Below are 25,767 nucleotides of genomic sequence, written 5' to 3'. Positions count from 1 at the left end.
AAGAAAAATAGGATTTTATGGCGAGTATTTTCTCATTTCGGTTACTTGAATTTTTACTATCGCGTCGGCCTTCGATGAACGATGCGAAAGAGTTTATCGTTGCAAGTACACTGTATGTGTATAAGAGCATTAAAAAAAATGATAGAACTGGTTTGTTCGAGAAATGTTTTTTTAATTCATTCAATTAGCGTAAAGCTAAAAGCATCCTTTTTTTTTTGCCAGCCGAATCGATTCTCTTTCTGTAGTATGATATAATAAGTTTTATGATTGTCTTGTCTCCTCGTTTTCCCTCGCTTTTTGTCTTTTATGTATCCAGTATGAGAATTTTGGTTCGCGACGACGACGATGGTTGGTTTATTCGAACGATACGTAGTGTGAGAATTTTGTCTGCACGGGCCGGATCTGGTGTTTTAAAGCTGCTCTTTTTATCGTAAGTGGGTACGATGAAGTAGAGGGATCTTCGTCCGTATACGCGGTGTAGGGCTGAATTTTCCACAGGAAGTACATAGTATATAAAGAGAGCTTTTTGGCCGGTATAAGGGTGCGCATGGCTTTTACGTGGCTATTGACGAAGACCTTCGAACTTCGGCTCGGAGGGGTTGGAAAACGCGCACCGTTGTGTCGTGCCGATACTATGGATGCTGGATTTCGTCTCTCGAAGGTCGCCCGAACGTATGGGCTGTAAATGATAAATCTAATTTCCCACTTGGTATGCGAAATATTGGGGTGGTTTTTCTGGCAGTCGGTGTAGGTTGTAGGTTGTGTAATCCCGAATCCGTTGTTGTTTTCAGAGAACCGAACGAGATGCGTAGTTGCTTCTTTTGTACTACGTTGTTCATTTTGCCAACATTTAGAGATTTTCACTTTCAATTTCGAGTGAACGCGGTTCCTCGTGTGCGGAATCGGAAATGACCCGGTAGCCAGGCGGAGGAGGAAAATACGACGTGTAGACGTGTTTATAATTTTGAAATTCGAATGGATTGAGGGTTTAGGAATGTCTTTCAGGCGAGCCGATTTTTTCAGTGTTTGATTCTGGCGTTGGGGGTTTTCTCTCGAAGAAATGTCTGTAAAAAGGAATTTTTCTGGGGGGGGGGGGTAGTAATTCTACGAGTGTTAATCACAGAAGGTTTCCTTTTTCTTTTCTTTTTCATAACGTATGTATGTGTTTGGATGTGATGCATACATACTGAGAAAGATGCGATTTTCGTTTAATTTTTGTGGGTAATATCATTCCAATAATTATTTAATTTTTGGCAATTTTATATTCTACGCGTTTTTTGTGGGATTTTTTGTTTTGTTTTTTTCCAAATTTTGAAACATCTTGTTGACTTTTAGTCGTTTTTAGGTGGCTTTGATGTCATTTTAACAAGTTGGACAATTTTTGTCATGTTTTGGTCAACTTTCCTGAAATTTCATCAATTTTTGGCTATTTTTCACGATTTCTATGTCGACAATGTAGGTTTTTGGTCGTCCTGGCCGTGCAAAGGCAGTTCTCTGCTTGTTTTTGAAATACGTCAGCATTTTATCAGAAATTGAACGCTGGAAAATTTTTCTGAATGTCAAATAACTGCAAATACCGATGTGCTTACAATTAGTATACGAGTATATTTGAAAGATCATTGTTTGCAGGCCTGCTTTTTGCTTGTACCTCCTGGTGTCCGGCTTTTATCCTGTCTTACTAAAAAATGTTGTTTTTTTTTCTCCAATTGATTGAACTTTGATTTTTTTAAGCTCATATCCTCCTCAAAATTTCATTGAAAAATTCTCAATTTGTCAACTCGAGTTATCTAAGTATACATATTTTAAATTTATCAACTTTTCAGAACTCCCTGTCCAGCAACTTGTGCAGAAACGCATTCTTGTCCTCTGTTATGATGACTTAAATCAGAATTCCATTTTTTTTCAAAAAACATTTGGTGTTTTAATCCGAAAATTTTACATAAATATTGTGTCAAAAGTGTATAATTTTCGAAGAATTCATTTCAATTTTTCGTATAGCACACGCGTTGAAAAAGTATGATGAAAAATTTCATTAAAGTGCTCAGAAAAAGTTTAAAAATTTGATAAACAAAAAATTGAAATAGCAAGAATATTGCCAGCACTCCCATCTGATCCCCCTCCATCAAAAAACTAAAATATCTGAAGACATCGGAAAAGCGAAAAATTGGCGTATGAAATGTCTACCTCCGCCCCTCCCCCTCGAAATGAAAAGTCGTAAAGTGTTGGAAAAATATCCGCCAAGAAAAAATTTAAACGGCAAAGGTATTATATTCCCCCCTCACCTCTTACAATCTTGAAATGTCTGTCCGAAGAAAATGGGGAAAAAATGAATTGGCATGCAAAATTTCGACTCCCTCTCACCTTTCAAGGAAAAGTAGAATATGGTCAAATGCTTGCAAAATGTCCTTCCAACGAAAAATTCAAAACAGTAACAATATTTTTGACCCCCCTCCCCCTCCCTCCATAATAAAATCCTGAACTGGTAAGATGATATTATGTTTTTCAATTTGAAATGAGAAACTTGGGGGAAAATTATTAATCTTATTCTATCGTACGTAGAATATACGCGTCTCTAATGTTTACCTACGGATTGTGTATGTGTGTATATAGAAATTTGTTTTTTGCCAGCGCAGTACGAATAAACATTGTGCTGTAAGTAGGTGCTCAGAAGATGCTATCTATCTATGTACAATGACGCGATATTTAGCATTTGCATCGAAAGTGACACCGGAATAATAATTACTCGATTAGTGCATATGCGAGGACCGACGACTATACTTAGATAATGATTCGATGCTGATTCGAAGGCAAGAAGCAGAGAAGCACGACGATGACGTTATGCGAGTTGTACGAATTTATACGAAAAAATTCTCGACTTCAAGGTTGAAGAAGTCGAAGAATGTGGTGATAGTTTTGAAGTGCGACGAGTAGGTACGTTGAAATTGAAACAAAACGAAAAGAAATTCAAGCTGATGAATAATGCACTTTTAAGTAGGTAATTGGTGAAAGGTTCAGATGATATTGTTGCGTAAGATGATTAGATTGTCTAATGTATGCGAGAAGAATGTTTGAGTTTTGAATGTTTTCAAGTATAATGAAGTTGATAGTACGTAGTAGAAGTCTTTAATTTTTATGAGATAAAAATCAAACGATTCATTTTCCATGGTTTTAAGATGTGTGTGTGTTCTTAGAGTTCGAATTTGAAGTCGTTTTTCAGAAATGATTTATTGTGATCCATAAATCAATATTTTCAAGTGGCCAAATTTTTTGTGGATGGTTCTTTTTCGAATTACTTACTGAATTTAAATTTGTAATTTTCCGAAATCAGCTCCGGGGTAGGGAGGACATTGGTCCAAATGTATACCTCTCAGGCCATATTTTGAAATAATTTGTTGGGTCGGGTTGAACTCATTTTTCAAATTTAGAATCAGACTCCAGCAGAAAGCCAAAAAGTTTAAATCGTCAGCTTTTCATACGTACAAAGTTTGAGAAAATTTTCTTCAGGTTCCATTGACCTTTCCCTTTCCAAACAATTTTCTCAGAAAGAAGCTCTCATGCTGGGGAAGGGGGGGGGTGAAATATGTAGTATAATTATGAACTTGTAATAGGTTCGCAGAAGAGACGAAACATCAGTGTCAGTTGACAGTGACATTTTAGGTATGTACTTTTGGTTATAACCCTTTAGCTGGTTAATTGAAATCGTGCAGCTCTTTTTCTCATTAACGTTTCTTCGATCCTTCTTCTCCCTTCTGCCTCGCCATAAACGAATTTGCGATTTACACGAGATGTAAGCGGTATATAGGCACATTACACATGGTGCCATATTATAGTACATTTACATACTTGCATCTCAGTCGAGCAGATTTGCAAAATTTTACCTAACTAACGGAATTATTGTAGCGTGAACGCGATTACAAGGTGAAATGAATTTAGCGTCCTCGATGTCGCTGCAGTCGCTGCTGGGCTGCGTACTCTGTGCAATTCGTTCTCTCTCGCACACTCTCATTGGATGTCTGTCTTTCTCTGCCTATATCGACCATTACCGAGTCACGGTAAACGTTTAATAGTGTAGGTAAATCGAGAGAGTACCGTTTTGCGTGTGTACTCTATGGTATGCGTAACTAAGTAAGCTTGTAATATGTATCTCAGTGTGTATCTGGATGTCGTCGTAACCTTTTACGATGATGAGATCAGAAAGAGTGATGTTTGCTTTCGTCGATCGAAAAAAATCTACTTAATTTTTTCGAGTATGAGAAACCCTATAAGTCAGAAGAGGGATGGAAATGAATTATTGTTTTATTTACCTAGATACGGCTCGTAATTTTGTCTTACCTTGGTTGACACGACAATCGAAATCGAGCTGATTAATAATCGTGATAGCCATGAACGAAACACGAATTATTTGCAGATTATTGTCATTAATGTTGATTCGACTTCAAGTTGAAAACGTAATCGAGTTGGAAATTGAACTTACGATGATCGGAGACGTAGAGATTATTGTTAATCGATGATTTCTGAATGCTTTAACGTGAGAAATTACGAATGGAGAATTAACAGGAATTTGTGAAATTAAGATATTCGGGGACGATGGTTCTTGTTGAATGGATGGGAAGGAATGTCCTTGAAATGGTAGCTTTAGAACATTTTGAAGCAACTTTTGTGATTTTTCATTTTTCCCTTCGTTCTCATACGTTTGAGATAAATTTTTCGTAGTATTTTTCTATTTTCAACTAATTTTGAACAATTCTTGCGATTTCTTCCTGTTTTTGTTGCATTTGAAATTTTTTTAGGTGATTTTTGTTCAATTTTTTTCATTTTTATATGCGTTTTACGTACCTAATTATTTGAAAAAAATTTCGGCAGTTTTGGAGAAAGAAGAGAGAACAAATAATGATCATCGTAAAAAAGTGAATTCTTATTGCATTCGATTCACTCCAACTATTTCAACTATTTTTTACATTGTTGTCTTGTTGTCGTTTTCGATCTTCTTTTCTTTCTTTTTTTTTTTTTTGAAAAATTTGAAAGAATCCGAAGAAAAAGAGTGTGTTGTCTTTATTAGAAATAATAATTACAAAACCAAAGAACCGAAAACATTTTTCATCAGCTTGAAAAAGATGGCAAGGCGAAAATTACCATTTCATGTTTGTGGCATCGCGGTGCTGGACGATGAACCATCAAGTTCAAAGACACAAAGATATCGCAGAAGAGCAAACCGCAGCAATTATATAATGAATAGAAAACGTTTACTATATATAAATTCTCTCTAGTTTCTATATGTTTATGTTTTGTTAATGAGCGAAGGTAATAATTAAAGGTGTAGCCTTTAAAAAAAAAAAACGTATAAGTACTGTGAGGTTGGACGTCAGCCTGGAGGTAATGCTCGTTATGTATTTGTATGTTGTGTACATAGACTCGTATACTACGTGCTGGTATACGAGAAAAATGGAATCTTTTTGTCGTATAGCCAGTCAACTTTGTATATACAATAGTACATAATAACGTAGGTTCGGTTTGGTACAGTCGCCGTCGTCGACGCGAATGACCTACATTTTGATTTGTAAGTACACGGTGCATAACCGGCCTCTCGTCTTACGTTTTTATACTCGATACTTCAGCCAAATGAAAGGTGCGTGTATTGCAATTAAAGTAGCCTTTTTTCAACTCGTATCTGCAAAAGATGGAAAATTTTTCAAAATTTGAGAACCGAAGGGTAAGGTAGGGCATTTTTCACGTCTCGCTGTTGTCGTCGTCGTCGTCGGTGACAAAGCACTGTAATTTTTCTCGCGATCGTTGATTGTTGATTAGCTTCCTACACGCAGTCGACGATTCGATAAATTGAATAAACGACAACCGCACTTACAAACTCACACAAATAGACAGACATCGAGCTTGGGCGTTTTACTATAAAATTTATCTGTTTGGATGCGGTGACGGGGGCAAACGAAGGTATTCGCCACTTGAGCGGTACGAGAATTTTTCGGCGGATTTTTTTTTTTATTAGCAGAATTAGCGGTAATATGGTTGGTTTGGCGTGTCCTAAATATTATACAGATGCGCGCGAATTACTGAAAAAATAGGAGTAATGAGCGGTGTACGTGAATAGATTAAATTTAACGCGCTATTATGTCGAACTCGAGTCGCTTCGAATGATTGTTTCGTTCGATAACGATTTTAAAAACGAAGAATTTTAGTTTCATCATTTTTTCAGGTTCATTTTCATTGCAAAATTCGTCAAATAAGAAGGAGAAATAGACTAGAAAAAAAGTGATATGTTTTGTCTTTGAAATTCACTGGAATGTTTGTGTTGTACATACTTTTAGTTTCATTCCGACTTGTAAATGCCTAATTGCTTACATGTGGTTGTGTATGAATTTTGAAATATATAAGCTGATTTTTTTCCCTTCAAATTTCTAGTCTTGATTCAAATAGACAGGTCCTATTTATTATAAGAAAATGTATAGGTTTAGGTACTTACCATTGATTAAAGAATTAATTTTATTAAATTTACTAATCCGCGATTGTATTTCTTTTTTGTTCCAGGTGAGTAAAAAAAATTGAATTAAAGAGCTATTACTGTGTGTGTGTGTACCCTGTACATCTCAATGTAAAAAGTAAGTTTTTTTAAAAATCGAACTGTACTAGTGGGAGATCCTACCAATTCTAAAATTTCATTTCTCTTCATTTTTTTCGCGGTATGTATATAGACTAACAAGAAAAATAGTCCAACAGGCTGAAAAATTGTTGAACCAAACAAATCTACATTGAAGAGAGTATAGAAAAATATCACCAACCAAAATTTTAGCTACTGAAGCGAACTTTTCGATTTTTGGTGAATTTTAAAAAATCAAATTTGGGTCAAAAATTGGATAAAATGAAAGTTTTACCAAATTAACCTGTAAAGCTGAAATTTGGCTTGTAGTCTATTTTTGACCCCTACCCCGAATCTGTTTTACTCCATTTTTAGGCAGTTCTGAAGCCTCCAGCAGATTTTTGAAAATTGAAATTTCTACACCTATTTAGTTGGAAGACTAAAATTTACTTCATAGCACAATTTCAACATGATGAGTCGCTTGTAGGTGAGTTCAAGCTGGTTTTGGAGCTTACAGCCATAATTTGGAAATTTCAGATTCTCAAATAGTGCTTTAAAAACTGTTCAAATCAATTTTACGCAATCTTTTCAAAATCGGCTAAGTTCTGTTTCGGAAACCATCGTGTATTTCAGCACCACGCAATGGAAACTTTTTCCTGTGTGAAAACTGAAACAAACTAAATTACTTGGTTGATCATGAAATTTCTCACTAGTGGACTGAGATGATTTTGTTTTTGAGAAATTTTTCTTGAAAAATTTGATTTTTTTCAAAGTTATTATTAATTTTGGGAAAACTCTTGGAGAATCATATGCAAAAAAAAAAAAAAAATGAAGGAATAGAAAATTTTGGAGCATAAAATTTTACTGCGTATGATAATTGAAAAATTCATTTACATCCAGAAAATCAATTTATGCATTCCGGATTCATATTTCTAGCGAATTGAACTATACTAAGTATTCTTTTTTGCGATCATTAAAATAACATTTTTTTCAACTCAGCTAGGGGACCATTTTGAGAATTTCAAAATCGATTTTGAATGCCAAGAATGTTTTTAAAAAATCGAAGAATTTGGGGGCCTTTGTACTGGGAATTTATTTATTTTTTCAGATTCGGTAGAACATCCTGTATCTCAAAATTTATGCACTTATCGAAAAATTCGATTTTCATTATTCAACCGGTTCGTATTTTCTCTCCTCGCCCATGATGAATTTCATATTTGAATGCAAATTCTAAAATAAAAGAGAATCCGTAAACGATAGGAATGATAATATTATACTTTTTCATTAAAAAATATAAGAATGATTTCTATTCAACGCAGTTCATCTTAGTTTATTCTGCTTTAAAATTTTGTCCCACATCTGGCATCTGCCTTCAAGAAAACCTAGTTCAGCGAGGGAGAGAAAAAAAAACTGCATAAATTTCGTTGAAAGCTAAAATTTATTCAGAACTCGTTCCGTAATCATACTCGTACTTCGTCGAGAATTTCTTCTTTGTATGAGTCGTTGGAGGCGACATTCACCTCTACAGCTCCTTCGCTCCCCGTATTACCGACGGATTTTTTTTCGCCTATCTGCCTACAAATATTACATTGTTTATTCAACGCAGCACCCGGTGTTGAAATTTCATCCTGTGTTGAAAAATGTACCCAGCTCACCGCAGCGGCATCGTTACTTTCTCCCATTCTTACCGTAGTAATGATATGTTATACGATTTCGGACGTCTGAAAAATTTTATCCGTCTGGTTGACAGGTATATAATCATAAATTCGTCTCGTATGTGTATGTTCTGCCGCGTGGTAGGTAGAGGTACCATTGCCGATTGCCGAATGGGCGAATGCCGACCAACGAACGCTTAAAACGCACGCTGGAAAACTCAAACGAACTGGTTTTCAAGTCCCCGAGCGCAGGCGCAAAGCGGCGTATTCTGCGCGAAAAACTAGTCGCAAGGGGAGCCTGGGAGATACTTATGACGAAACCCACGCGTTTGGGTCCCCCCTTCTCGTCGAATGTATTTTTTGATGGTGCCTTGGTCGTAAGTACTGATCATGAGGACGCTGACGCTACTTCTTTTGAACAATGAAACCGGTTGCAAAAAAAGAAAAAGAGGAAAGGATGAGGTGAAGTAGGTAACGGAAAAGAGGAGCCGTACAAGCAACGGTGTATGGAAAACAATACGTACGATATTATGTACTTACTTGGGATGTTTATACCTGGAATAGGTAGTATGTTGCCGGAGTAAATGTACATAGGTAAGCACAATATTGTGCAGTTCGGTACTGATTTGTTACTCATTTCGGAATTTTTTTCAATTTTTGGTAATCTCTGCAGACATGCTCGTACTAGGGTACTTCTGAAAGAATCAACTTTTGAATGCAAGAAACACATGACTACAGCAACAGAAAAACAAGTGGCTACAAAAACAATGAATTTTAAATAATAATTGTAACTGTAATCTCCGTTGAAAAATTAATGCAATTTCTCGTACAGGATTTAGAGATTCCACTCCTCTTCCTTTTGTAACTCGATTGAATCAATTTTTGGTGTCCAGAGATCGTATTTATGGTACATATAATAGACGTACACAGTATGTAATGTACGTATACAACGTATGCATGTCTATGCGTACAATATAAATAACTCATTACATCATGCGGAGGCAACGTCGGGTGATAAAGAGCACACGACAGCGACGACGACGACGACTATGTCGACGATCATATAGATGAGTGCCGAAGTATAGACAAGAGTAAAGGAGGAGAGCTTTAACACTCGTGGTGCACCGCATCGGTGCCCTGTCCGTCTCATACAATATACGAGTGTGAGCTAGAGTCGACATACAGGCTGCCGTTCGCGACTTGTCGAGAATCCAAGAGCGCAGAGGAGAACGAGGAGGAGCGAACTGGAGGAAAAATTGCCTGGGTGCGGGTATTCGGTCTGCCGTAGCGAAATTTTTATTAATTGAGCCGGCGAATGATTAATTAAAACGCGTCACGGTGTTAGAGAGGAGCAAAAAAGAAGAAGAGAGGAAGAGGTATAGCATGGAAGAGGTATGGAGAAGAGTTTACTTATACAGGGTGTCTAACAGGTACTGCAGGTACTGCAAGTACTGTAAAAGTACTGCATTGAAATCCTCGGTACTGCAAGTACTGTAAAGTACTGCATTTTGCCTGAAAAGTACTGCATTTTTTCTCAAACTCATTTCAGTTTTTGGCGAAAATTGTGCTTAAAATGGTTAAAAACCACTATTTTTCAAACAAAATTCTACAAAATTTTTCTTCGCCCTCGCTTTGCTCGGGCAATATTTTGATTTTCTTTTCATATTTCTAAATTTTAAAAAAACTCATAAAAATCACATTATGTTTGGTCAGTTTTCATCTATGTATACCTTTCAATTTTTCCAACGGACCACCTATCCAAAGTTGTCAAATTATAAAAAGTCAGCAAATTTGCCCAAATGTGCTGATCGTGTTGGGACTCGTCAATGTCAATAAATTTTGAAGATTTTTAGTCTTAATAAAGAGGTTTAATTACCAACTTTTGTGAGACTTGAATAGCACATTTAAAAAAATTTTCGCCCTCGCTTCGCTCGGGCTGAATGCAGTTTCTCTTTTTCTCATTTTCTATAGGTCTATTGGTTTTACTTTTACAAAATCAAACTTTCTAAAAATCCATCATTCAAACTCAAAAAGATGTTTAAATCCAAAAATAAACTCCTCACATGAAAAATTTTTTTTTATTGCTCGAAATACGAAAATTTTGAGAGCTTATGCCCTTACTTCGTTCGGGCTTTTTTGCTTTTCTTTTTTGGAACTGAAATTTATTTAAAAAAATTGTTCAAATTCTGAAATTTTTAAGTCAAAAAAATCAATCTCTTCCCATAAAAACCCGTTTTTTTTTCATTTATCAAAACAGGAATTTTCAAAAGTTTCTGCCCTCACTAATACGCTCGGGCTACTTTCTTGTTTGCTTTTGTGGTTATTATTTTATTTTTTTTCAAAATGATAAAGTTTTTATGTTTAAGGCCTCTAAAAATTGAAAAATGAAAACGATTTTTTTTCAGTCATGATAGGCTATGAATAATACCCTAATTACAAATTATAAATTCAACTTATTCGGATTTCATCATAATTTTAGCGTTTGAAATTTCAAGTTTTTGCTGCCAAGTGGCAAATTAGTGTTTGAAAACTCCTGAAAAAATGGAATTCATCTTTTAAAAAATTTTTTGAACCTCAAGATATGAAAGCTGAAACTGAAAACTAAAAACAAACTGAAATTAACAAGTTTTTCCATGTAAACTAAAAAATTACTGCTTAATTCCAACTGTTTTAAAAAGATTTTTGTGGGGGGGGGGGGCTCGGTGTAAGCTGGATTAAAAAAACAAGGTACTGCAAAAAGTACTGCAAAAAGTACTGCAAAAGTACTGCATTTCTTCCGAGAAATTTTGTTAGCAACCCTGTTATATCAATACATTACACTTGAACCGCGAACCGGCGGTGCTAATGCGCACGCGCGTCTCAAAAGCTGCGCCGCGCGATTATTAATGAAAATTTTCAAACCGGTTTTGGAGTTTTTTTTTTTTTTTTCGTTCGTACGTCGCTTATGGTGTTAGCTTTTAACCTTCAGCTCGTTACGAGTACGAGTGAGGCAAAAAAGCACCGAATCATTGGCGTTAGTAGCCGAATTAAAGTGATTTTTCCTATTGTTACGGCGACTGAAAATTAACCTCGAGTTTGTATTCGAAATTAGGATGCTGCCGAGTATTTGTTGGATGAGCATTGTTGTTGTGGGCAATGTAGATTTTAAAAAGAAGAAGAAGAAAAAAAAGGTGGAAAATTCTCTCGTGATTTATCGATTATCGCACTCCTCCCAGATGTACGAGTACGATTTATCGAAGTACGTTGTACTTTGTACGCACCTCTAACAAAACTTAATTACGATTGTAATACTTACGAACGTGACTGCGAATAGAAGAAAAATCCTGTAGAATCTCATAGTGTTGTACTGTACTCGTTTTCATTATGTGTGTTGTGTATACGAGTATACATGTACACATTGTACAATGGTAACTATAGGTACGATGATATATCACACACATTATATAACTGGGAACGTGCTTTTTATTCTCTTTTTTTTTCACCAATTACTGTGAAGAATAAGTACAGACGCTGTGAAGTCGTTCCAGTTTCTGATCAATTTCATCTGTAGTATACAATATGCCGCAAAAGTTCCAGAATTTAAATAATTTTAGAACAGATGGGGGGGGGTGTTAGAACTTTGAAAGGATTCGTACAATAGATGCATTTTACAGCGTGTACATTTTTTTGGTCTGTGTACATGATGTCCCAAAAATTACAGAACGTAATTAATCATTAAAGAAGAATAACTCAATAACTGCAGGAGATAGTGGGGAGCTTCATGAATTTCTGCAAACTTTCATTATTGTAATTTCTTTTTAGTGCTGGATGCTGGATTTGAATTTTTTTTTTTTTGAAAATGGAGTTCTTGAAAAATTGCAAAACTATCTGCCTTTTTAAAAAATTGACAATCAGTCCGAGAGTAGTAAACTGGTTTCCGTTCTGAAATTTTTTTGATCACACTGTTGAAAAGTAGATTTTATTTCATGATTAGAGTTCTGCAACTGCATGATTATCAATTTTGTGTTTTTTTTTCAATTACCTATTGATAAAATATGTCAGTTGATATTGATTCTAAACATCTTATTTCGTGGTCATTATCATTTTCCTGATTGATCATATTTTATTTTTAATTATGTACATATATATTTTTTAGGTAATTCTATAATTAAAACCATGAAACTGGGTACAGAATCAAATTTTTCATGAAAATCGTTCCGAAACATGAATAACATTTCGTAATCATCGTTCTGCAACCACAAAATTTTCAATTCTTTTTTTTGAATGTTAGTGGTTTATAACTTTGTAGTTTCAAACTTGAATCATACTCTCTTTGAAATACGTAGGCTAATTTTTGCCACCTTTTTAAAGAAAAAAAAAATGAATGACAACTGGTTCAAAAGCATGAAACTGAATTAATAAACAATTTTTTTCGCTGAAATTAATTCAAAATGAGCTTTTTGATGGTTGAATGAAAATTACCTGTTTCATTACAAATTTTCGAGAAAGTTGCCTAACAAATTTGGCGACCCAACTAACGCTACTAATGCACCAAATAGGGTGACTTGAAAATTCCAGTGATGTAAAATAGAAAAATTTTGATTGGTAGTAATAAAAAAAACTTCACTCTTGAAAGTTCTTCATTATTATTTATAAACTGTCATTTTTCTCCAGAATAAAACAATTTCATTATACCATTACCAGTTACCTGATAAAAAGTCCAACTTTGACCTTTGAGATTTCTGAAATATTGATAATCGAGAACTGCAGATTTAGAAAATTCACGGTAAAAATTTTTTAGGTCAGTTTTTGGGACTTCGTCGACACACTGCAGACTACAGAGTATTGATAGACATGGTTGGTATTCCACCAGTGAACCTCTCCATACATCTCATTTGAACGAATATTTTATCGGATACCTAAACCTAAGTATATCTGCTTCACTAGCGATGATGATCGTAATAACTGGCATTAGTCGCGTGTTGTGTTGTACTGAATAAATGAAGACTCAGCACATACATATAGCTCGTAAAGAGAGAGAAAAACACATGTGTGGTACACTTAGCTCGTATGTAGATTGTAGGTATTTGTAAATGAGTGTGAAAATATCATTGAAATGAAGCTCAGCGCAATGCCCGCCTCTTGCTTCGATTATGTCGGTTATGGTGTGTGGAAATTGCTGTGTTTTTTTGGATAATTGCGTGAGAATTGAGAATTGGAAGTTCTGATGGATGGTCGTCGTAGAAGAAGATTCGGTGAGGCGTGTGAAATTAGAATAAAATATTCGAACCGGTTGTAGAACGATGAAATGTTTAGACGAGTTGTCTCCAGAAGTAACGTTCAACGTTGATGATGGTTTTTTAGCTGAAATGGCATGTTTTTCATTGTGTTAAGTTTTTGGGGTTCAAAAAAAAAAAATTGAAAAATGTAAAAAATAACGTTTGAAAAACCAAGTTTTTGTGACGTTTACAGCTACTTATGTGAAAAGATTGCTGCTCTCTCATTCATTCTCTATAAAAATGCATTACGAATAGGATTCAGAAACCTTGAAAAATGGTATGGAGGAAATGTTAGGAAAGTGAATCGACTAATTCTTAGAAATAGTCGGAGAAATCTGAAAATTTTCTTGAATGTGACGGTGATTTTTTGCATTCTTTTAAGGGAAGAGAATGATTCCTTTAGATGATAATATTGGTGTGTTGTTTATGATTTTACAAATTAAGAGATAATTAATAATTGTCCTTTAATTGAAACATTTATGAGTTGAAATTTTTTTTTAGCGGAATAATCTGAAAAGACTTTGATGTCTAAAGTTGACATTTTATTAAAATTTTGCAAAACATGAAAAAAATTTCAATTCTTTGTTTATCACGTGTTGAAAAATTTTACAGTAATTAATCGTTGTCGACCTCACGATCATTCATTTGGCAAAAGTGCCTCTCTATCAGTCACGAAAGTCATGATTTTTTGGCAAGAGTACCCATGAAAAATTTCATTTTTCAGCCAAGCTCGTCAATTATTCAATATCAATTTCTGAGAAACCAATCCATTCGTGAGTACATTAGGTACCTCTACCTGTATCTCTATCTCAAAATTCTGATTTCCTAAATTTTCCGTCTTATTTCACAATCGATAGGGAGAAGGAGGAGGGGAGGGATACGAAAAAGTCGTTGTTTATATGAACTTCTGATTTTGAAATTTTACTCAAAATGTATACGTAAATGCTACGTCCTGTCCATTTATTTTTTCATTTGTGAAAGTACCCATTTCATTTGAAATATGAACCAAAGGCGTTGGTGTAAAGTGTACGTGTACCACCAATGCCTGTTGTAGGTTTTTTTATACCTATCGAAAAAAAAATGAGAAAAGGATAAAAAATTCGACACGTTTGCTCGCTGAAATTACTCGTAAGATGCACGTTTGAGAAGGCAACTTCCATCTATAAAAATGTTTATAGTCACGAAGTTGAAGTTTTCACGAGCCTCTTGTGAACATTGCGAACACGCCAGAAAGTCTAAGGTAGATACACTTTACTTATACCTTACCTACCCACGATAGTTTCCAAAAGCAACATTACGTACCACGACTCGACCCGGCGCAGTTATCTATAGTATTATTGATGAAGTGAAAAAAAAAATAAATGTACGAACTCTCTTTCTTATTTGCTCGATGAATTAAGGTAAAAGAAGGGAATTTTTCCGAGGGAAATACGAGCATTTATCAGCAGCTGTACGGTGAGGAAATTTTATTTTACTACCGAATGGTACGAGATCGCGTGATTTTCAAGTTCATTATTTGCAACTTGGGGACTTTTATTCGGCTGTTATCTTCTTTTCAAGTTTTGTAATTACGTTTATAATATGTAGGTATGTAAAGCTTGAAATACATATGTATACGTGTAAGGTAAATAGCTCACAATTTTTTGTGCTTGATTTTTAAACAAACGAAATTAGCTAGCTTTTGTTTAATTTTTCAAAAGTGATAGCTATTGAGTGTCCGTTATTGGGCAAAAAAAGCCTTTTTCCAAAAAAATATATCGCACCTCCAGAAGTATTTTTTTTTTAGCAAAAATCATACACAAATCCTCCAAGGGGAAGGTTCAAAGTGTATTGTAATCCAATCGGCGGTCAAAAAGCTTCAGTAGTATTTCCGCAATACAAGCAAGAATTTTTCCCCTGATTCTGTTCGCTATTGGCGACTTAACTACCTTACAAAAAATTATCGGCGTGTAAATTCGAGGTTTAAAATATGTATGCTACTAGTAGTAATACCATGTTTAAATACGCTGCTACGAAATTAAACGTATTATATGCGAAGCTCTATTACCTTGAGATTACGTACACAAAACACGAGAAATGAGTACCATTTTTACCGAAGTCCCCGTTACGTTGTTGGTTTAAAATTAAACGCCCGGTTTACATTTTTTGTCACCTAATAACTGAAGAAGTGTACTTCCTATACAGATGTGAAATAAAAATGGTGTGATCTAATTTAAATGTGAAAGTATAATGCATAAGTCTATATCTAGCGAAACATTATTTTATTGCATAAAGTTGTCGAGATTTTCGAAATATGTATTTGTCAAATTTCTTTAGTGAAGGTTACGTTTGGTTGCATTTTTCACCCTAAAAGTCAATTTTGACTATTTTTTATCACACGAAGTTGATTAAGAAAAAATCGATCGCAAAAATTGGAAATTTGAAAAATATAATTTGTTTGAATAATGTTGAATTTTTTCTTTCATCTCTAAAATTTTGAAAAACATATTCTTTGAGAAGTTCAAGTACATAATAAATAATGTTTATGGGAATGTAATTATTATGGAACTGATGTGCAAATTATTTTTATTTTTGTTGTTTTTTTCAGGTATAAAACACAATTATTTTTCTTGTAATTACATTATTTTTTCTGTTCATTTTACAGGAAAACTGTACATAGGATTTGACGATTATAAAAAGGCAAATCGTACCAAAAAGAAAAATGTCGGCGGTGAACACTGAAAGCATTCCTCCGTCTCATACAAACGGCGTAATTGAAGACGGATACGACGAAGATGAAAAAATGAAAGTTAGACCCGCGGATATAGACGCGGTAAGGGTATATTATGTATATACTTTTGAAATGGGCGATTTTTCATTTTAGTTATGTTGTTGTTGTTTTTTCTACTCTTTCAAACGAATAGGACGAATATGAAAGGAAGCTGGTAATTAATACTCCTTTTTAAGTACTCCTAATGAGGTATTTAAAGTTTTAAAAATAGGCACTCGAGGCTGCGGTGATTTGTCTGGATGTGTTTGATTTGTTGGAATTTTTATAAGGGGTGTAAAGAATGTGGAAGAGGCGAAGGGAAACCCACGATGTGTGTATGTGAAACGTCGAAGGCTATTTTAAAATTTAGCTTATTGAATCACTTTCGATGAAATTTAGAATTCGATTTTAAAGCCGGAAAAAAATGTAGAATTTTTTGAATAGTTTTACGTTCATAAATCAGACAAATTTGTCTGGTTTGTGAAGTTGGTGTTAAACGATGAGACCGATATCGAAATCGACGAAATCGTAGTTAATATTTAAAGCCGAAGATGATACTGACGATGAGTTTGAAAATACATATTTTAGCGAATCGAATGCGAGTTCGATGTTGAGAATTATTGGGAGCGTATAGCAAAGGAAAGTTATTTGGAGGAAGAAATTATGGGAGGAGGGTTAAGAATCGACTACTGACAACTGTGCTTGCCGACAAGGTTACCTACTACCTAATCGAATTGCAATTTTTGTAAATTTAACGGATCAAGATTCAGTTTACCTGCTCAGCTTTTGCCAAGTCTTTCAAACAAATTCGAATTTTTTTTTCTCGACTTATTTTAGTACAATATCACGACTTTTTTTGTTAAAATCTGACTTCATTCAGAAAAGCTTACATTTTTTCTGACCTGTCTATTATCAGCAATAATAATGCTGAGCAGGAATCTTTTCATGTTTTTAATTATGTAGGAAGTTGAGATTTGATTTGAAAGTTTTCAAAGTAGTCGTCAAACTCGACGAACCTCAATAACTCAAAAAGTTGTGCATCTCAGGTCCATCCCAATACCATTTTTTTTAACGTAAAAGAATTTGTCTGCATTCATGTAATTTATGGACAGCATGTATAATAATTAATAATACGACTATTTGAAACTTACTCATTTTCAAAACCATTAACGATAACAAAAAAAAACCACTTTTTTGGGCACTTCAACTGCATCGATAATAAATTATACTTTTTTTATGCATAGAAATGGTGGGAAAATTAACTAAAATTTACTCATGTATTAGTCATTGATAAATTGAAGAATGTCGCAGTCTCGATTCTCATATCCTATCCAAATTCATAGTAACACTTCTCACAGAAACGAAGTATTCGCTGTTCAAAAGATGGAACATTCGACGACTGAGTATTTTCTCGACTTCTTCGATCCAAACTAACCTTTTAAGATGGCGTAAGGTCAAAATTCAAATTCCATTCGAATGTCGAGGTACAATGAAAAATTGATCTGGTAACGGTTTTACTATATTAGCGCTAACGAAAGATGACCTATTGACCTTGGGAATTGGCGTATATGGTTGAAAAAGTAGTCGGTTGTACGAGGAGCAGGTACTATACTATCTGATGCTGGTTATTTTGGCTGGTGGCTCTATTGTCACCGTTGCTGATGCAGTCGGTGGTACTACATCTATGTAAGTTGTGAGGTAAAATACATACATCTTCACTTTCGGGCTAATTTTATTAAGAAGATGATGGAATTTTATTCGCAGAAATGATCGTTCTTAGAATTAGATTAGTGTAAGTAGGTACGTTAATTATTGGTGGAATGGATTGATTTACTCAGGGTGATTTTTTTTGTTCTACAGGATATGCGAGAAATGGAAAGGCGAAAACGAGTCGAATCAATCATGAATAGTCGTTTATTTCGAGAAGAACTCGAAAGAATTATAGAATCGCAAATTAAAGCCGGTAACAGTTCGGCTGGTCTGTTACAACAAATATCCGACATGGTCGGCTCGAAATATAGCGGTATTAACAATCACCTTTTCAGAAGTAAGTACATATTCGTAAATAAATAGATGAGTAAATAAATCAGTCGATAAATACATGCAAAACTAAATTATTGCATAACCAGAGCCTTGCTGTGCTCTTCTGGCGAATTTAGAAGGAAAATGACTGTTGTATGTTAGTTTGTCGAATGTCACCCCCATGGTGCTACGTACTGAAAAAACAAAAAAATTGAATATTTTTCCAAAAAGAGGGTTGAATTGAAAATTCGAAATTGTGAAAACGGCATATTTTGGCACTTTAGTCGTCAATTATTGATCAAATTTGATCCTCATTTCGAGCGGATTCTCATTGCTGAATTTCTGTATCAATGTGATAAGTTGTACCTAAATCATAATCGTTATTTTTTTTCATGGATGCTCGACCATTTTCCCTCAAAATTAGAATTGGGGAAGACAAGGTAAGAGTAACCCTTGCCCCTCTCTAGGTGAATGCGAGTTAATAACTTTGAATTTGAGCCTCATTTTCTTGTTTAGCAGTATTGATAGACACATTTCTCAGCCCGAATTGAATAGAAAGGGGTTGCAAAAATACATCAGCAACTTAATTTTTGGGTTTATTTTTTGTGTGAATTTTTAAAAAGCAAATTCGACTCAGAAATAGAAAAAAAAACAACGTAATTTTGCTAAATTAATTTAGAAGCCTGAAACGTATTTTTAAAAGTTGAAATCTCTGCAAAATTTTACCTAATTAAATTAAAAAATTTACTTCATATCTTAGTTGATTGTAAATAGATGGCTTCAAGTCGTTTTGGAGCCTCCAGCATTTTTTTTGGAAATTCCAGTTAGTGCGATAAAATCTGTCGAAATGAACTTGAGCCACCTATCAACGCGATTGGTGCTTGATAGTGACCCACTTGACCGATTAAGCACTGATTTTCCAGAATCTTTTTCATCGGTCAGAACCGGATACCCTATGTATTTTTTCAATTTTTAATTATGAAATCGCTGTGGAAATTGCGGTTCTAAAATGGCAGAAACGGATTTTGGAAAAATGATATGTGATGAGGACCAATTTTGTTTATACTTACTTGAGTTAATTTGATTGACCAATTTTCATAGCGCTTCGGGGAAATCTGGAATTTTGTAAAATGGTGTTTCCTAGCGCAGGGCCCATTTGATCGGTCACAAATTATGGAGAAAATCGCGTTTTCACGAAATGAATCAAAATCATCCAATTTTTTTTTGTGTTCGAAAAAACGACCATTTGATCAATTATGCGCCCCCCTAAAAAAAAAACAGGAAAAAATCTCCACTTCTGCGAAATTGATGAAATAACCTGAAAAATCATCTGAAAACATTCTGAAATTTTAACATTCTTTAGCTTCAAAAACTTCAAATTCATTTTTCTCAAAATGTTTGGAAATGAACTTTTTGCATTTTTGAAATTTAAATTGACTTTTCTTAGCGATTTCTGCATATTTCGTGCTCGGAATCACTTCTATTCGATTTCGCACAGCCTATATTATTACCCCCATGGCAATAGCTCAGTTTAGACCGTAGGGGCCATTTGCTAGTGGAATGTCAAGAATATGGGTGGAGGCTCCAGGACGACTTTGAACCACCTCCAATCGACTCGGCATGTTGAAATTAGGGTTCTATGAAAATTTTATTTTTTCAACTTCGTGGGAAAATCAACTTTCAGAAATTTTCTGGAGGCTCCAGAACGGCTCGAAAAGGTTTGAATTTGTCATCAATCGCTTTCGGGGTGATTGGGGGGGGGTGGCCGAAAATAGTACACACGTCAAATTTCATCTTTCTCGGTTAATTTGGTAAATTTTTGATTTTTCCATCTGAATTTTAAAAATTCATTGAGAAATGTATTTTAGCATCTGAATTTTAACTGCAAAAAATTCTCGCCCGAGAAGTAATTTTTCTTGCATTTTTATGAAATAGTTATTTGAATAATCTGAACGATTTTCTCGAAAATGCTTCGGTTTTTGAATTTTGTATCATCAATAACGAGTCTAATGGCAAATTTGGAAAGATCGATGCATTTGTAAAAATGTTGGCTACTTTTTTAGTTACTTTTCAATGAAAACAAAAAGTTAATATAGTTACTTTTTCCCTTCAATTTTCTCTTTGATGCCTATAGTATGTTTCTTTTTCAAGTTCGTCCTTTTTTTTATAGAAAATATTGCTCATTTTCCCACTTTTTATTGATAATCCCTGGAAAATGTTCTTCAGCTTGAAAACTTCGTTAATATACCACATATTATTCGTACAATGTACTCAACATGTAATGAATAATTTGTACCTTCGGAATAATAACAGTATTTATTTATACCTACGCGTCTCGTACTCGAAATAATTTCACTGTTTGGTTAGTGATGAGGGGAAAAAATGTGTAGGTCTAGGTATACCGAGTACACATAATGAATGAACGTTGTAATGTGTGTTCTTGAACAGACGAGTACATGGTCTCGTAATGTAATACGTTCATTTTAATACCTACTAATTATACCTGGTTGGTATGATTATCATCCAAAGGTATGCGTTTGCACACACGTGTTCAGAGCTCGAATCAGCAACACGTGCTATAGAAAAAATATGAAATATAGTATAAGTAAAAATTAACGTTTGTATGATATAGTTTTTTAAAGGTGTTTTTTTTCTTTCTCTCTCTCTGTTCGTCAAATAGGTACCAGTTGCGCTGTTCCAATTAACGATATCCGAGGTGTCGAAGCTATGGGTTATGCAAAAGGCGAGAAAATTTTAAGATGTAAATTAGCAGCGTTGTTTAGATTGATTGATTTATACGGATGGACTCAAGGAATCTATAATCATGTTACGGTTAGTTGCATCACCATCATTGTTCTTTCACTTCGTTTTATATTGATTTAACAAGTACATATTTAGTGTACTTTCCACGAATATTTTGTTTCTTTGGACGGATATATGTTTTGTTGTAATGGTTTACATTACTCTATTCTTATCAAAAGTCGATACCGAGTGCATTTCGATATTTCTTAGATTGCGTCGTAGTAAGGCGATGCGATACGGTGGTGTACATAGCACGTCGAGGTGAAATGTAGTGTATTTTTAAAAAAATACATACGTACAATGTACATATTCTAATCGAAAACTATTCGTAATGTACATAGCATAATATATAGGACACGATTAGGGATCGCGATTTGTTTATTGCACGAGTACAGAGATATTCGCGGTCATTTGGGATTAAGGATGAATTGACGGTAACAGCACCGAGCAGTCAGATGATTCTCGTAGGAATTAATTACATGTGTGTTTTCGAATCGAATTTCCGTTGCCATATCGCGGGTGACTGCTCGTGTTGTTTTTGTATTTTTTTCCCTCGTTGATTATGATCACTCTTCTGACTGATGTGCTATTGGGAAAAGTGCCTCTGGCCAATGGCTACCGCAGATACCCGATGCAGCGTATCTACTCGTTTTAGTATTATTTTTTTAAACAGATACGGGCTGTTGATAAGGTGTAGACCTTCGTATAGGGATCGATGATCATACTTGTACATACTTACTCTGGTATAAAATTATTATTATTATTATAGATTTCAACGTGCCACTAAAATGATAACCTTTAAACCTTCAACTTGAATTAATGTTAATTAGCATGCATTATGTTGGGACATTTGTGAACAGTTGTACTCGTATTGTAGTTGTTTCATTTTCTCGTTCTTCACCCACGTACGGTACTCGTACGAGTTCTCATTATTCGGTTCTTGGTGGTTCTCTTCTCTCTTTCTTCGAAGAAAAAGCAGAAGAAAGTACTATCTTAATATGCACAGAATACCTTCGAACACAGGGTACGAATATTAATGGTGTAGGTATAATAAGTAAAGGTGTATGTAGGTAGGTAGGTTTTTCTTTTATCGACTGTGTGTAGGGGAGACGAGCCGATGAAAAGGTGGTAGAATTTCAGTTTCTGGGAATAAGAAAGGATTATTGTAGAAAGATGGTATCGATGGATGGGTTCGGAAATAGACTTGCGATTGCGAGATATGAAGGAATGGGAGTGTGCGGGATAAAAGGTGTTGGGCCTTTATACCCAGTAACCAGCTGATTGGTTCGTTTCCTAATGAAATTTCCTACGCAATGGAAAACACAGTTCGTGTCTGAATTATGCCAACATTTCATCGAGTTTTGATAGAAAATTATTTTTACCGTCGAATGAACATGTCGATTACACTTATGACTAGGGGAAAATATTTTAGCTTAAATTTATTTTGGTGTGATGATTTTTTGCCCGTGCGGTATTTTTGAGTGAATAAAGAAACTGCAAATTATTAATAAAAAAAAAATTTTTAAATACGTTGCTTGAAATTTTCTCAAATGTCAACACCGATTTGGAATTTTTTTGAGGAAGGAGTAAATTCCGAAAAATTCTGTGTTCAAAGTGTTGCAGAAATTCCAAAAAGATCCTCCAAACGTCCAGCATTTCAATTTTTGGATCTCACTTTCTATTTTGCGGTGTTGAGAAAAAATCATTAGTTCGTGTTTTACAATTTCCAAGATTACTTGGTATATTTTTCTATTGAAAATTGCTTCCACAATTTGAAAACACCATAATTCGAGAAGGGTTCGTATCGGCACAAAATTCAGAGAAATGATGAAAAAATGCACGAATTTAAAAGCACAAAATTTTAGCGTAGAAACAAAAAATGCTAGTAGGTTTTGTGCGTGGGCCTGTCAATAGGTAAAATAATTGGATTTTTGATCGGTGGTGGGGGTGCGGGGCGGATGCTAATGTATTGAATTTTGAACTTTTTTTCAGAAGTAATAATGTAGCTCGAAAAAAGAACGAATTTTTGTTTTTCGATTTCAGTACCGACCCTGATTTTAAGCTTTTTTCCTGATTTGTTTTACATACCTGATTTTAAGACAGTCATCAGTGTCATCACAAATCGAAAAAATTGTTTTTTGCTGAATAATCCAGCAAAAAGCTATGAGAGGGAAATATTTTCGAATTTTTCTCTCAATTTTAGTTCAGATTTTAAATCTTTAATGGAATAAGCCACAGCTTCAGAAAGTCCGAAAAATACCATCAAAATGTTGAAAGCTCATTTTTGAAGAAGCATATTTTTTCTGAGGGAAAGGAAAACACATAAAGTTTTTTTTTTATTTTAGAAAAATAAATGCGAACGAATGAGTAATGTTCACGAATTTTTAGAAATTCTTATATTGTCAGAGTGAAAAATTACTGCGTGTTTTTTTCTGTTCTTTCGTTTTTTTTTCGATGGGACATGTGTTGATTATGTAATCACAACGAATTTTTTTCCTCATGCTAAAGTTTCAACTAAGTATTTCACTAGAAGTAATAATGACGAAAGAATTGAAAATCTCTGATGAAAAATTGCCTTTTTTTTCTTTTCTATTTGTTAAAATTTTTTAGCCGTAGAATTCTCTTATAAAAAGTTGATAAAATGAATCAGCAATGCGTAGAAAGAAAAGTATAACATAAAATATGGTTTTAATATAAACGTGTTATGTGATTTTGAGAAGGTAGGTAACGTAAAAGAGAGAAAATTATATGGTTAGAATGAAAAGTTGAGAGAAGAATTTGAGATGTATTTTCGTCTGGAGTTTTTACTGTAGATAGTTGTTCCATTACTTGAGAAAAAATTTTGCTTGTAATTTCCTTCTGTTTTTTTTTGACGAATTCATTAGGGAAGACGACCGGATTAAAATAATTTTGATATTCGAAGCGCCCGATTAATTTCGAAATCATCGTAATAGAAGTTTTTGTCTGGACGATTACACGCGTATTATGCTAACGATTAATCTTTTTTTCTGTTTCTGCTTTTTTCGAAATCAACGAAACGATTATTATACGAATACGAATGAATTTCACCGATGGTAATCCCTGTTTTTCCCTTCGCATTGAGGAAACGTTGGCTTGGAGCCAGTCGGGCCAAAGTGATTCGTATTTATAAGTAGGTGGTAAATTACGAGTTGATAATGTACAGAACTCCGATACGTACGAATATTTTTCGAGTAGAGGAATATAAAAAAAAAATGAAATATAAAATACAAGGAGTGTTGTTTTACGTAATTGAAAATTGACTTGGAACGTCACACACGTTTAAAAAAGCAAATGCAATCGGTTAGACGAATAAATATTCACTATGTTTCGTCCGAGGCAAAAATATTCGATGGAATAGATATTGTATAGAACTAAATGTAGGCACTGTGTGGTTGATAATTTACTAATTTTTATGATTTTTCATGTCCGCAGGCTCGTCTGAGTCAACAAGAAGAGCATTTTTTAGTAAATCCTTACGGATTATTGTATAGCGAAGTAACCGCCTCGTCGCTGGTCAAAGTCGATATGCAAGGAAACGTTATCGAATCTGGTACGACGAATTTTTCGGTCAACGTGACGGGATTCCAGCTACACGCTGCCATATACGCCGCTCGGCCGGATCTCAAATGCATTGTACATTTACACACGCCATCCGTATTAGCGGTATCGTCGCTCAAAGACGGCTTACTGCCGATTTGTCAAGAAGCCGCCGTAATCGGCGAAATTAGTCATCATTCTTATATCGGCATTCCCAACGAACCCGAAGAACGAGACAAAATCGTCAGAAATTTAGGACCAAATAATAAAGTAAGCATGAATTTTCGTCATTGTCGTCGAAAATTTCGTATTTACCGGCATGATTTACCTGTAAATATACCCTTTGAATGATAAAAAGTGGGAAGTACCTGTCTTATATTCCTACAAATTTTTAATTAACTAAAAAATTTATATTTCGATCTCTATTGATCTACATACTTATTTTCATTTTTAGGTTATATTTTTGACAAACCACGGTGCTTTGTGCTGCGGAGAAACGATCGAAGAAACATTTTTCTACGCTTATAATACAGTGAACGCGTGCGAAACTCAAGTACGTAAATGATAATGGAGAATATTCCACTCAGCGTGAATGTCTAGCTCATTATTAATCGATGTGGCGAATTTTCTAACACTCGGTCATGTGGTTTTTGTACCCCGCAGCTGAAAGTATTGCCTCTAGGAAAAGATAACGTGGTGCTTCTGTCAGACGAGACCAGAAAATCGATGTACGACTCGGCTAGAAAAATACCCGAAAATATTTCACCTCCCGTATCGCACGTGCCTTCGGCTGCCGCAGCTACCGAAAAAAGGTGGCGTATCGGTGGTCTGGAATTCGAAGCTTTAATGAGAATGCTGGATAACGCGGTAAGCGAAACGATTAATCGTCTTTTGTAGCTTAATGATATCCCAACTTGGAGTGCAACTCGTTACGTAATTTTTTTTTCGAACGTGTAAGCAAAAATGACGAATTAATTATTCATAAATTATGATTTTAATCTCGCGAAATTGTTTCGGTAGTCGATGTTTACCTACTTTTGCGTTCGATACACGATAAGCTACCTACTCTGTTGTGATTTTATTTGGTTTGTTTTTTTCATTCATTCGTTTATTGGGTACTTTTTTCCGATACCT

General features: G+C 34.7%; 1 protein-coding gene across 6 annotated transcripts in view; it reads left to right on the top strand.

The window, feature by feature from the left end:
• The window catches only part of hts (adducin 1-like protein hts), a 54,294-nt gene that overhangs the window by 12,312 nt on the left and 16,215 nt on the right, over positions 1–25,767 (top strand). For all 6 annotated transcript variants that reach the window (XM_065350955.1, XM_065350951.1, XM_065350950.1 and 3 more), the window contains exons 2-7: positions 16,147–16,314; positions 18,112–18,298; positions 20,954–21,105; positions 24,529–24,903; positions 25,088–25,186; positions 25,297–25,500. In XM_065350955.1, the coding sequence (XP_065207027.1) occupies positions 16,204–16,314; positions 18,112–18,298; positions 20,954–21,105; positions 24,529–24,903; positions 25,088–25,186; positions 25,297–25,500 (1,128 nt within the window). In that variant the 5' untranslated portion in view covers positions 16,147–16,203. The remainder of the gene's footprint in view (positions 1–16,146; positions 16,315–18,111; positions 18,299–20,953; positions 21,106–24,528; positions 24,904–25,087; positions 25,187–25,296; positions 25,501–25,767) is intronic.

Source organism: Planococcus citri, chromosome 2, assembly GCF_950023065.1.
Source record: "Planococcus citri chromosome 2, ihPlaCitr1.1, whole genome shotgun sequence".
In the NCBI taxonomy this organism is placed as follows: domain Eukaryota; kingdom Metazoa; phylum Arthropoda; class Insecta; order Hemiptera; family Pseudococcidae; genus Planococcus; species Planococcus citri.
This window is presented reverse-complemented; position numbering and strand designations above follow the sequence as displayed.